Below are 12,366 nucleotides of genomic sequence, written 5' to 3' on the forward strand. Positions count from 1 at the left end.
CAGAGTTAGGTGTCTCTCCTGTTTTGTCACTCTCACTGATATTTTCACTCATTTTCTCTCCTTTCCCTAATTCCCTTTCACTAATTTTTATATTCCCCAAATATAGTGTTTGACTAAATCGCATTTTAAAAATACTTTTCTTCTATTAGAAATAAACCAATATACTTGTCTTCTGTTGACCTCAGAATTACATTTAAAGAAGGTCATCTCCTTTATTTTTGACAATCCCTTAGTAACTATAATTAGCCTTGGTAAGAGGTATAATACCTTCTACCTTCCTTACTCATCTTTATTATTATTTTTTTTTCTTACTCACCTTTAATAACCTGGTCAGGCTGCGTACAAAGTGGTGTTATAGGATTTGTACAGTCATTGTCATAATCTCCAGAGGCTCTAAAATTATGAATTCCCTTCAAGGTCTAAAGGAACAAAATTAATTTTTTAATCATTTTGTGCTTTATAGGCCTTGCTGATCTGTTTAAAGCAGCAAGAAAAACAACAAATGAGAAAAACCAAAATAATAACATCAACCACAAAATATTCAGTCATAAAGTACAATTGTCTACCGTGATTTTAAAAAACAAAACAAGTGTTAAGAAGGGAATACTACTACTGTCTTTTTGGAGGGAAAAGTAGGCACTCTTCCAGGTAAAGCTATGTTGATCTCAAATTGGCAAAATTAAATTTAGACAAGACTTAAAATGTTTTTTACAAGTACCAATAAAGCCCATTTGGTGTATAAATAGAAATAAATGGAAACACTCTCCCTTTTGTTATCCCCATATAGTCTGGTAAGCAACAAAACTTCAATCTTCCTTAATTAACATTTAAGAATTAATAGCACTTTTGATGACTTCTCTCTGCTTACCCTCTATTTCTGTCCCTGTTCTTCATGCTATGAGGAGAAAGGAAATGAATCTAAAAGCACAATTTTCTACTTTCTCTAAACACTTGGAAAACAGAACCCTGGTACACCTGGGTGGCTCAGTGGTTAAGCGTCTGCCTTCAGCTCAGGGCATGATCCTGGAGTCCCAGGATGGAGTCCCACATCGGGCTCCCTGCAGGGAGTCTGCTTCTCCCTCCACCTGTGTCTCTGCCTGCCTCTCTCTCTCTCTGTGTGTGTGTGTGTGTGTGTGTGTCTCTCATGAATAAATAAAATCTTAAAAAACAAAACAAAACAGAATCCTAACAAGTGTACCAGTCATGTTGGTACAAGTATTCCCTGCTATCCAAAAGTAAAGTGTTGGGACGCCTGGGTGACTCAGTGGTTGAGCGTCTGCCTTCAGCTCAGGATATGATCCCAGAGGCCTGGGATCAAGTCCCACATTGGGATCCCTGCATGGAGCCTGCTTTTGCTCCCTCTGCCTGTGTCTCTGCTTTTCTCTGTGTCTCTCATGAATAGAATAAATAAATAAATCTTAAAAAAAAACAAAAACAAAAGTAAAGTGTTCATATGAAGCCTTTCGAAAGCTGAGATGGTGTAAAGACAAAGAAGCAATCACCAGTTCATAAAGGCAAAAATTCTCTTCTGATTTCTTTTGGTTAGAGAAAATGGTAATATAGGTCCTCTGCAAAAGTGAAGTGGCATAAAGTGAACTTTCCAATAGCAGGAGAAACCTGTACCTGGGCTACTTGTTTTCAAATGCAGTTTTGTGAGGTCAGACATTGTGCCAGTATTTATTGGTATTATCATACAACACTGCTTATTCTAAAGACACCAAATGTCTATCTTGGCTCCTGACTACTATCTTAATTTTAGTACAATCTTTATATTCATTCACACAGGCTTTCCGATTTTTGACACTGTTCAAAAGCATGCTGAGTGTCAGGTTCATCCTGACATTTGCTACTGGTATGTGGCAGGTCTGTGATAACAAACTACATGTTTACAAACCTTTGCCAGGGACACGGTGGTTTGCTTACCCATTTATTTACTGTAGACTTAGTCGTGGCAACCCAAATTGCAGGAGGGGGATCAGCTGATCTATCAAGCTCCATCTGAAAACAAAGCACAAAAACACTGCTTTGTGGAATGCTGACTCTCCTGAGCTGCCGGGACTAGCTATATATTATTATTAGGCAACAACATCTTCATTCAATGTTTGTGTGCTGACTGTACTAGAGTATGTGCTAAAGGCTAGGGTTGCATAGGATAATGAGGGACTCTCTTTGCTAAAGGAAGCATGGCCTTATAAAAGTGTAATAGGGGTGACTTCTCACCAAAAACAGTGGCTGAAAGTTTCCAGTGTGATTTTAAATTAATTAATTAGTTAGGGAGTCTAAATGAGTACAGTCAAAAGGATGACTTACCATAATTTTGTTTTTGTTACTCTTTTGTTTTTATGTTCTTTTTTAATAACAAGGAAATGTCTTTTTCTCTTTGAAAATATTTGTAATAAAAAAAATTCTAACATAGCAAAAAGTGCAAAGTATCCACATAATTCACCTCCCTCACTTAAGAACAGTACACCTGCGAACAGTTTACTATGTGCCTTCTGTAGTTTTAAAATAGTACATGTATAGGAATACATATCCATACCCATTTATACAGCATGCACAGGAAATCACTCTACGGTCAGTTATCCACTATTCTTCCAGTGCCAGGAAACTGAAGGCTGGAGTAATGGGACAGGCTGCACTCCTAGCAAGTAGGAATCCTCTTCAGTTCAAAGTGAAATTTCTTGTAATGCACAGTTATGTCACCACTAAGTTTTTTTGAAACTTTTCCTCCATAGCCAAGAGATTCTGGAAGCTACAGGACTCACACTGCAGTGTTTCTCCTCCCTGCTGTCTGCTCCTTGCAGCCTGCTTCCTGCACACAGGCTCTGATTTCAGCCTTAAATCCCTCACTCTCCTAGGACTATTGGTTTTGTCCTCTGTGATGTGCCACCTATTTTAAAGAGCTGTATTCAGGAGCACCTGGGTGGCTCAGTCAATTAAGTGTCTGCCTTAGGCTCAGGTCATGGTTTTAGGGTCCCAAGATCGAGCTTCTCTGCTCAGCGGGGAGTCTGCTTCTCCCTCTCTCTCTGCCCCTCCCCCTGCTCATGCTCTACCTCTGTCTCATTTGCTTTCTCTCGAAAATAAATAAAATCTTTAAAAGGAAAAAGAGAAAAAATAAAAAAATTAAAAGAAAAAAAGAGCTGTACTCAGACAGGATGTGTGTGCTCGCATGCCACAAGCATCCCCTCAACTGTTTCATTTGACTTCTATTCTTTTTTTTCAGCTCTCTTCCTCTTCTACTGTGGTTTGGGTTTCAGATATCACTTAATTTTTCGGGTATTTGCAGTTTTATTTCATGCTTTCCTTGTTTTTGAATGATTTTTGTGAAAAGGATGTAGTGCTATCTTCATGCCTTCATTTTAAATCTCAAAATTCTTTTCAGTATGGTTTGAATGTGTAATTTTGTGATTATCAGGGAGGCCGAACATCTTGTCATATGACAATATGCCAATTTGCAGTCCAGGGTTCACTTTCAGCAGGTGTCAGTATGGATGGCTTTTCAAGTACCCTTTCACCCTACACAGTAGATGTTGATTTAGCAATCGGGACTACTCTGAGATAGGAACCCTTCGGAGTATGAGCTGGCTTGGTTCTCTCTTCTTTTGAATCACTCTTCCACATCCTCCCTCTTGAAGCAGTGGACACACTCGTGCTTTGCTCTGCTCACTCAAGTTGAGTGTTGTCTGCTTACAGATACCTGAACTTATCATATTCCTTCATTAAAGACAGGTTAGGAAAGCCAGGTGAGTTCAGGAGCAATGTGGGGCAATTGCACTAGGATTTGCTAGTGGGACAGCTACTGGTCTCTGAGGTACCCAAGAAGTCACAATTTCTTCTACAGGTAACTAATAAAAATCTAAATATATTCTTTTATCTATAACTCCACAACTGATTCCTGTTTTAATACAGATTTTGCTGGATTTGGCTGGTACACGTAACAGTTTTAACCACAAAACTAAAATATAGGACATACCTTGAGAACTGGTGCTTTTTCTTCACAAATTAGTACCCGAATGTCAGGGTTTCTAAGGTCTGTACAATAAATCTTCCTGTCCCTTCCTCCAGAATACACGTGCGTGAAGGCGTCATTGACTTGCAGAGCCCAGACACCTTCATCATGGACGCGGTATGTTGCTATACATCTCTGCTGGCCAAGGGACCAAAGGCGAATTGTCCCATCAGAACTGCCGGAAAGGCACTGAAAGCAGAGAAAAGTTAAAGTGAGAGAAAGTTCTGGCTAGAAAGTTCCTGCTTTGCTGTGCTCTGCCCTTGGTGCCTCTCCTGACTCTACACTGTCAAACACACACCTCTAACAACCTGCATTTCTACCTCAGATAAAGACTTCTGAAAAGCATGCACTTTGGCTGAAATGACCAAAGGCAACAGTGTATGCTCAAGCAGGGGAAAAGTCTGAGCAAAACTGCCGCCGTCCTCTCCACCTGGCCACATGTAGAATCAGCTTCACCTGGGAACTTGTAAAAATGCAGATTCTCAACCTAAGGAGGCAGAAATTCTGGTGGGCCCCAGCAATCCGTATTGTGATAGGCTCTCCAGGTCATTCTGGTATGCTAAGGTCAACAAGCTTTGCAATAGGCCACAAGCCTTTTAAAGGCCTGGGTCATATCTGTGTCTCATCCCCTCCGCATGGCAATGGATTCCTGATGGCCTCCCAGGTCCCTGAGATTCTACAAATAGAGGAGGCAGCAGGAACATCTAGTCCCAGGCTTACCACTCCCTATTTGTGACCTTGGATACTTCCCATCTGAGCCTCAAGTTCAACATCTATTAATATAAAATGTGGACCATCAGCATTTAGAGTTAACATTAGTGATTCTGACACTTTCTAAAGGCTCAGGAGCTGACACAACTACACAGAAGTTGCTGGCACTCAAATTAGGGCCGAGCACACTATGAGTCCAAGAGAAAGAGGCTAAATCAGCCACTCCACATTCACACTCAGCATGCCTGGTGTTCACTGCCAGTTACCGTGGTGACTTGCAGAAGAGAATAAAAACTTACTTCTCTGGGGAAAAAATGGCCTCAAGAAGAAGTAACTGCTGATGTATGAAATTAAGTAGGCAAAGCGCTTCAAAGATGAGAAGTTAGTTGTGGGCTTGGAGATTTGCAAAGCGTTTCAATAGATGAGGTCTTCAAGAATATTAAGATTTACTGGTATGACGTGTGACTGGAAGGGGCCTTTAGAACTCTGGACGTGTTTAATTAAACGAACAACCACTAGGAGACACCCCCTGTAAGTTGCCAGGAGCATCAGTGTTTTATTACCCTCTTCCAACTGGTTTACAAGGCAACCAAGAGCCTAAGCAACAAAGAACTGCCTGGAGTAAGTTACAAGCAGTAAGTTACAAGCAGCCCTCCAACATGTCTGTGGAAGGACCCCTGCAATCTGATGGAGAGAGGGCAAGGAGGGGCTCCCACTTCCAGGAAGAGCTGCTACTCTGAGGTGGCAAAGCTGTTAGCATATCCTTGATCCCTCAGATTCTAGGCCATGAATCTACAGGAGTAAGGTCTGACAAATTTAGGATAAGGAAAGCTAAGGTGATGGGTTGGAAGTCCTCATAGCTTGGGCAAGTTGCAGCAAGGAAGTCCCAAACCCAAAAGCATAAGCTGAAAGCAGATAAGGGGACACAGAGCTGTATCAACTCTGATACTGAACAAAATAATCTCTGATCGTAATTGTATTCTAAATCTGCTAAAAAGCAGGCCCTGAAGTAGACAATAATTACTTTTAAAGTACAATGCTGGTAAACTTCTTTGCAGCATTTGGTAGTACAGTTGAAGGATGTGCCTATTTAATAGGAAAGAGTGCCTACTACCCTGTAGGACCTAGAGTAATCATCAAACATTTCCCACTACCTCCACCCTTCCACTGGATAAACGTGAAGATGCTATCATTAGGAGGTAATTCTTAGAACTAGGACGGAAGGCCCTGAATGGTTCTGCTACATAAGACTCAGAGGCACAGAGTCTACAGTCCTGATCAGGTTGTTGTGCTTTTGCCAATAGAAATGAGAGGGGAGGGCAGCCCGGGTGGCTCAGCGGTTTAGCGCTGCCTTCAGCCCAGGGCCTGATCCTGGAAACCTGGGATCGAGTCCCATGTCGGGCCTCCTGCATGGAGCCTGCTTCTCCCTCTGCGTGTGTCTCTGCCTCTCTCTCTCTCTGTTTCTCTCATGAATAAATAATAAAATAAAATCTTAAAAAAAAAATAAAAGAAATGAGAGGGGACAGTGTATTGAGGCCTGGCTGCTATGACCAACATACATGTTTCTGGGATGGTCACTTATACACAATTGTGACTGCCAATACACAGGAGCCAAGAGGGCAAGGTAAGCTGGGGCAAGGAGTAACCTGATGCTTAAAGACCCCTAGACTTTTTTTTTTAAATAAAGATTTTATTTATTTGACAGAGAGAGAGTGTGTGCACACGCATAAGCAGGGGAAACGGCAGGAAGAGGGAGAGAGAGAAGTAGGCTTCCTGCTGAGCGGAGAGCTTGATGAAGGGCTCAATCCTAGGACCCTGAGATCATGACCTGAGCTGAAGGCAGATGCTTAACCGGCCGAGCCACCCAGGTGCCCTAGACCCCTAGACTTTAAGCTAGGTTCAGCAGGACTTCAGTTACAGGAAAACCCTGTGAGGGACACACAAGGATGTCACTGGCTCAACCAAAACAACAGATTATCCCAGTTCCTCAAGCAATTGCCTGAGCAAGTACAAAGGACGAAATGTCATGTGGCTTGTCCTGGAAATGTTGGCACCAATCAAAACAACTGCAGTGGCAATAGATCTCAAACGGTAAGATTTGCTAAATAACAATACAACAAAGGAAGGAGATGTCCATGGGATTCACTGGTCTATTAGACATATCTTATCACAAGTCCCTGACTTCCAATGTCATCAGAAATCCTACATTATTAGAAGCTTGCAGGGCAACTCTGAGGGATATAGTACATACTCTGGTCCAACAACTATTAATTATTTCTCTCATGTATTACAAGATTTTGAGAATCAGTATGTAAAGGTTTCTTTTTTCCTCCTTTGACCCAAACCAAGTAGTTATTATTGCTGTTTTGTTGATCAATTCCCTAATACAAGTATGCTGTGTATTGGTGGTTAAATTTACAGTTAGCCTCTAGCTGCCAATAAGGATAATGGATGGAGGAGGAACCAGAGGAGGATGCTACCTGCCTAATTATGCACTCTACAGCCCAAGAATAGCCTTTCAAGGGGTCTGCTTACAGTAAGTGGAGCTGACTTCATATGAAGTACATCTGTAACCATACATGCTATTTAGATTATCTTAGTTTTGTAAAAGCACATTCACAACTATATATATAGGAAACAAGGCAAGGAGTCTAGAAACAAGAGGAGTTTTAGAAAGTTTGCCAAGCCCACAGCCTCCTTCTGAAAATCATCTTGTCCACAGTTCCCTATTTTAGAGCAGTCCCATGAAGACCATATGACACAGTCAAATTCTGAACAAAGCCCATGGAACAGGCAAGGGCGGCCATTTCAAGTGTAGCCCAGCAGCCACACCGCCAAACAGTGAGGAGCTGACTGAACTGGACTTCTTAGACTCCCATGAAAATGGGGCTGGCAAGGATCTCAAGAGCATAGAAAATGCCATGGCCTCAGACAGGAATATACTTACTACTTCTAATCTTCTTACCAACTAACTATACAAACTAAATATTACGGTCCCTACCCCTACTTTGCAGATGAGCAAACTAAGGACTGACTAGTAACAAGAAGTCCTCTTCTCAAGCCCCACAGTACATTAACATCAAGATCCTTCCGCATTTCCAAAGACCTCTATTGGCATCTTCAAGCCTCTCTTTGCCTGGTTCTGAGGATGATTTCCTAGTTTTGGCTGGTTTTCCAAACCTTCCTCTCACCTCTGGAGACAAAGGTTTCTTTAATTCCCGTGTGAGACAGTTTCTATGATGTAATTTCCACGGTAGTGACGGCACCTCTCATCACATCACCTCCCTATTCTCTTTCCCAACCTGCTCACAGTCAGTTCCAGTTAGCTCTGGGCTTCTCCCTTGCCCATAACAAAACATGGCTGGAGGAAGCATGGATATAGAGAAGAGGTAGGCCATAAGGGAAAATGGTCCTCGGTTTTTGTTTCTATTATCTATATTGACACAAGATCATTTTCCTACTGCTACAGAACAAATTGAATTATATACCAACAAAGTACCAGAGTACCAGTACATGTTTTAACATTACTGAAATATTTTTCTTTGAAACGCCGACTCTTAAATATTTTGTTAGATGACTCAACTTACAGACTGTATCTACATAGTCAAATGACAGGATTCGCACCAAAGTCAGACAGACTCATTATCAGGAAATTTCCCCTTAATACATTCACTAGTAGAAAGACTTCAATACCAAAACGTCCTTCCGCTTTACACAAAGTAAAATTTTAAATTATTTTTATTCTATACACATCAAAACTGCATATATGCGTTGGCATTAGAATTATTCTGAGGGCATTTTCTGTTTGACCTTTATTTAAAAGTGATGCTCAGGGGCAGCCCGGATGGCTCAGCGGTTTAGTGCCGCCTTCAGCCCAGGGCGTGATCCTGGGACCCGGGATCGAGTCCCGCGTTGGGCTCCCTGCATCGAGCCTGCTTCTCCCTCTGCCTGTGTCTCTGCCTCTCTCTCGCTCCTCTCTGTGTATTCTAATGAATAAATAAATAAATAATCTTTAAAAATAAATAAATAAATAAATAAATAAATAAATAAATAAATAAATAAATAAATAAAAGTGATGCTCAAAGGGTTGCACAAGGGGAGGTAGGTGGGGGGTTGGGGTAACTGATGATGGGCACTGAGGAGGGCACTTGATGGGATGAGCCCTGGGTGTTATACTATATGTTGGCAAATCGAACTTCAATAAAAACAAATGGAAAAAAAGAAAAAAATAAAAGTGATGCAAACAGAGTAATTTTAAAAGGTGGATAACTATTATATACAATGGAGTATTTTAAGGATTTAAGAGTAGACCACAATCTATAATATATGTGGCTTTGGGTTTAAATCAACCTAGGCAACAAAGTGGGGAAGTTTCTGGTGGAAGGAATTTTGGACAAGATCATTAGGTAAATGTCCACACTGCAAGTGCGTACCTGTGTACCATCTCTGTTCAACAGCAGTGCTTTGACATTGTCTGTGTGTCCTTTCAGCTTCATTAGTTTTGCACATGTTCTTGGATCCCATACCCTTAAAACCTGTGCATTTTAACAAAATATTACACAAACTGAGTATATACACGAACAAATTTCAATAATAAATGAGAAGTCAAATGACAATCATTACAGTCTGAGAAGGAAATACTGTTCTGCCAATGACACTGTCTGAGGCCCCCAATCTTTTTAAGTAGGAGGAAGCCTTTTAAATGTCAAAACACGAAGAGGCCTCCCCCACCCAGCTACCCCGCCCTCATCACCACACATGACAGAAATTATATAGTTATATTCTTCTTTCTTCAAATAAAACTTTTCCCTTAGCACCCTCCAGGCAAAACCAGTTTGTATATTTAGTAACTACTCAGATCAAATTATTTTGGTATCTTTGTGTTTCAGTGTTAAAATATACCCGTTAGGCTCCCCCTTACCTTCTCAGTAGACCCTGATACAATGATTGTTCCCAGTTGATTCATTGCCAGGCTATAAATGGAATCTTTGTTCCCACTTAAAGAAGAAGCTATTAAGGATAAACGAAGCTAAATGTTAACAAAATCATCAGCTGTTTGGCAGAGAGTCAGCAAAAATTGTAAGTTTAATTATTTGGTTTAGAAAATCTTATCTTTGTGAGTGCTCTAAGGAAAAGAAATCTAGCTGTGATGAAGGTCATTTTCAACAACACTGTTATCAAAATTTACATCTTATCTAGATTTGAGCATACACAAGTGCTCAATAAATATTTGCTAAATTGAATTGCACTATCCTTTAAAAACTATCCACATAAATAATGTACTTTTAAAGATATACTTGTGCCAATAAATATAAAAAATATATCCAAACTCATCATTTTCAAGGAAACACAAATCAAAACACAAAAAAATTATTTTCACCTACCAATCAGATTTTCAATGAGGTAATAATTCTCAAAAAACAGTACAATGGTACTCTCATACATTGTGGGATAATTACAACTTATTTGGTACAATTCTTGGAAGGACATTAGGCAATAGGTAGCAAGAATCATGCTCATGCTCTTTGATTCAGAGCTTAGTTTCACTGTGGTGAAAAAAGTTGCATATGAAATTGTCTATACAGTATGATCCTAATTTTCAATAAAGAATAGAAACAAAAATACTGAGAAGTTATGAGTAAAGGAGTTAATACATATATTTAGAAAACAACTGTAGGAAGTACTCAATAAAAGTTAGCTATCAACCTGTGGTGATAATCTCTCTAAACAATTCTAAGCAAGATAGATCTGTTGTAGAATCTGTAACCCTAAGCCTTGGGACAATTCTGACTTCTTTTGCTTTGTTCCCTCTTGTTAGTGTCTCTTTGAGGCAGATACTACATGTAGAGAGAACTAAGTGATGTGTCATGACAGCCCCCAGCAGGGACCAGCTGCTGAATCACTACAATAATACACGGTGAAAAATCAAGAACAAGGAGAGAGTAGTGTTCAGAGCTTTGCATACTTCCTGAGGAAAAAGGAAGAACAATATTCAAGAAATTATAAACACCAGTGTCCTAATGCGCCCTTCCTGGCATATCCTAGGTTATATTGACTGTTTTAGCTTTGTCATTGTGAGAATTCCACAGTCATGACAAATTGGACCTATATGTAGGGATCTAGATAGTTCAGATCTGGAACACAGACTTCCTAGGCCAGGTTTAGCCAAAAATGTGCTCCTAAGAGTCCCTTCTGCCACTAAGGCCTAGAGGACTCTAGTAGGTTAAGCCAACTGTGAGGCTGAGTTTCAAATCTAGACTTGTTTGGGTCTGACCTGGTAATCTAAGATCTCTTAGTTGATGAGACACCCGTGGTCTTACCCTGCTGTGAATGTCTCTGGATTGCCTCTGGAGGAACCCAACCTCTCTGAACTCTTTTGAAATTGGATGGATTGTTTAGAGTGGCTCTGATAGGGTCCCACAAAACTGGTATTGGAGGCCTTTTCTTTCTTTCCTTTGGGTATGTTCCATCCTGGCCATCAACTCAAGGGCTCATAAGACGTAGTAACACTTTTAAGAGTCAGAGACTGCCTACTTTGTCAATTAATCGGCACCTTTATCAACAGTGTCTACTGAGATTGTAGCTTTGGGCCAGGGGCCAGGCAATGCTGTGGGAGGTACAAAGTGGTGATAAGAGACAGATTCCTCTGCCCTGTAGGAACTTACACTTTAGCCAGGAGCTAAGACATGCACATGTACAAAAATAACCAGGTTACACCTGGAGAAGTTACCATTTTTAGACTGCTGTGAGGAACTAGCTCCTTGTTCAATCACACTCTTGGGGGCTAGAATGCTGTAGGTAGAAGCACTCTCAAAATATAAATCACTGTCTTGATGTAAACCTATCAAAGATGTTTCATAAGCCATTCTTTATTTATGTCAACTTGAATCACTTAAAAAAATTTTTTTCAAACACCTTACTTGTGACAGTGTTATTTGAGGCAGTCAATGCTGTTAAAGTATTCACGTCCCAAAGGAATATTTGTCTGTCCAATCCAGCCGAAGCTACCAGTTCTTTATCCTTAGCATATGCTAAGGCCTTGACATAATCCTGTAACAGAACATACATAAAATGATCTACTAGATCAGTAAGAAAATGAGCAACATAAAGTAGCGAGATCTCAGTATTACACTAGAAACACAGAAAATTACGTTTGTTGTTTTACCTTATGTGTCCTTAGTGTTGACATGCAAAATCCCTTATGTGCATTCCACACTTTCACTGTCGTGTCAGAAGAAGCAGATATTACTAGAAGAGGCAAAGAATAAACAAACCCCCGAGTAGTAAGACTTTTTACCATCTTAAAGACTTAGAACAATGCAACATACTTTCAAACCAATGTTCATAGACACACATATGCTGAATATTTATAAAATTCTTTTTTTTTTAATTTTTAAAAAATTTTTATTTATTTATGATAGTCACAGAGAGAGAGAGAGAGAGAGAGAGGCAGAGACACAGGCAGAGGGAGGAGCAGGCTCCATGCACCGGGAGCCCGATGTGGGATTTGATCCCGGGTCTCCAGGATCGCGCCCTGGGCCAAAGGCAGGCGCTAAACCGCTGTGCCACCCAGGGATCCCTATTTATAAAATTCTTAACGTTAATTCAAGTATCTATTTTTTTTAGATTTTATTTTTATTTATGTA

General features: G+C 40.4%; 1 protein-coding gene across 2 annotated transcripts in view; it reads right to left on the reverse strand.

Annotated features, from left to right (window-relative positions):
• WDR48 (WD repeat domain 48) overlaps positions 1-12,366 on the reverse strand; it is a 49,848-nt gene that overhangs the window by 18,692 nt on the left and 18,790 nt on the right. For both annotated transcript variants that reach the window (XR_013361519.1, XM_077865737.1), the window contains exons 4-10: positions 11,886-11,968; positions 11,641-11,770; positions 9,642-9,730; positions 9,154-9,255; positions 3,974-4,198; positions 1,924-1,998; positions 317-419 (exon numbers count right to left, since the gene is read on the reverse strand). Coding sequence is in view for 1 of the 2 variants with exons in the window: in XM_077865737.1 (XP_077721863.1) it covers positions 317-419; positions 1,924-1,998; positions 3,974-4,198; positions 9,154-9,255; positions 9,642-9,730; positions 11,641-11,770; positions 11,886-11,968 (807 nt within the window). In the remaining variant the exon portion in view is untranslated. The remainder of the gene's footprint in view (positions 1-316; positions 420-1,923; positions 1,999-3,973; positions 4,199-9,153; positions 9,256-9,641; positions 9,731-11,640; positions 11,771-11,885; positions 11,969-12,366) is intronic.

The sequence above is a fragment of the Canis aureus genome, chromosome 22, assembly GCF_053574225.1.
Source record: "Canis aureus isolate CA01 chromosome 22, VMU_Caureus_v.1.0, whole genome shotgun sequence".
Lineage (NCBI taxonomy): Eukaryota > Metazoa > Chordata > Mammalia > Carnivora > Canidae > Canis > Canis aureus.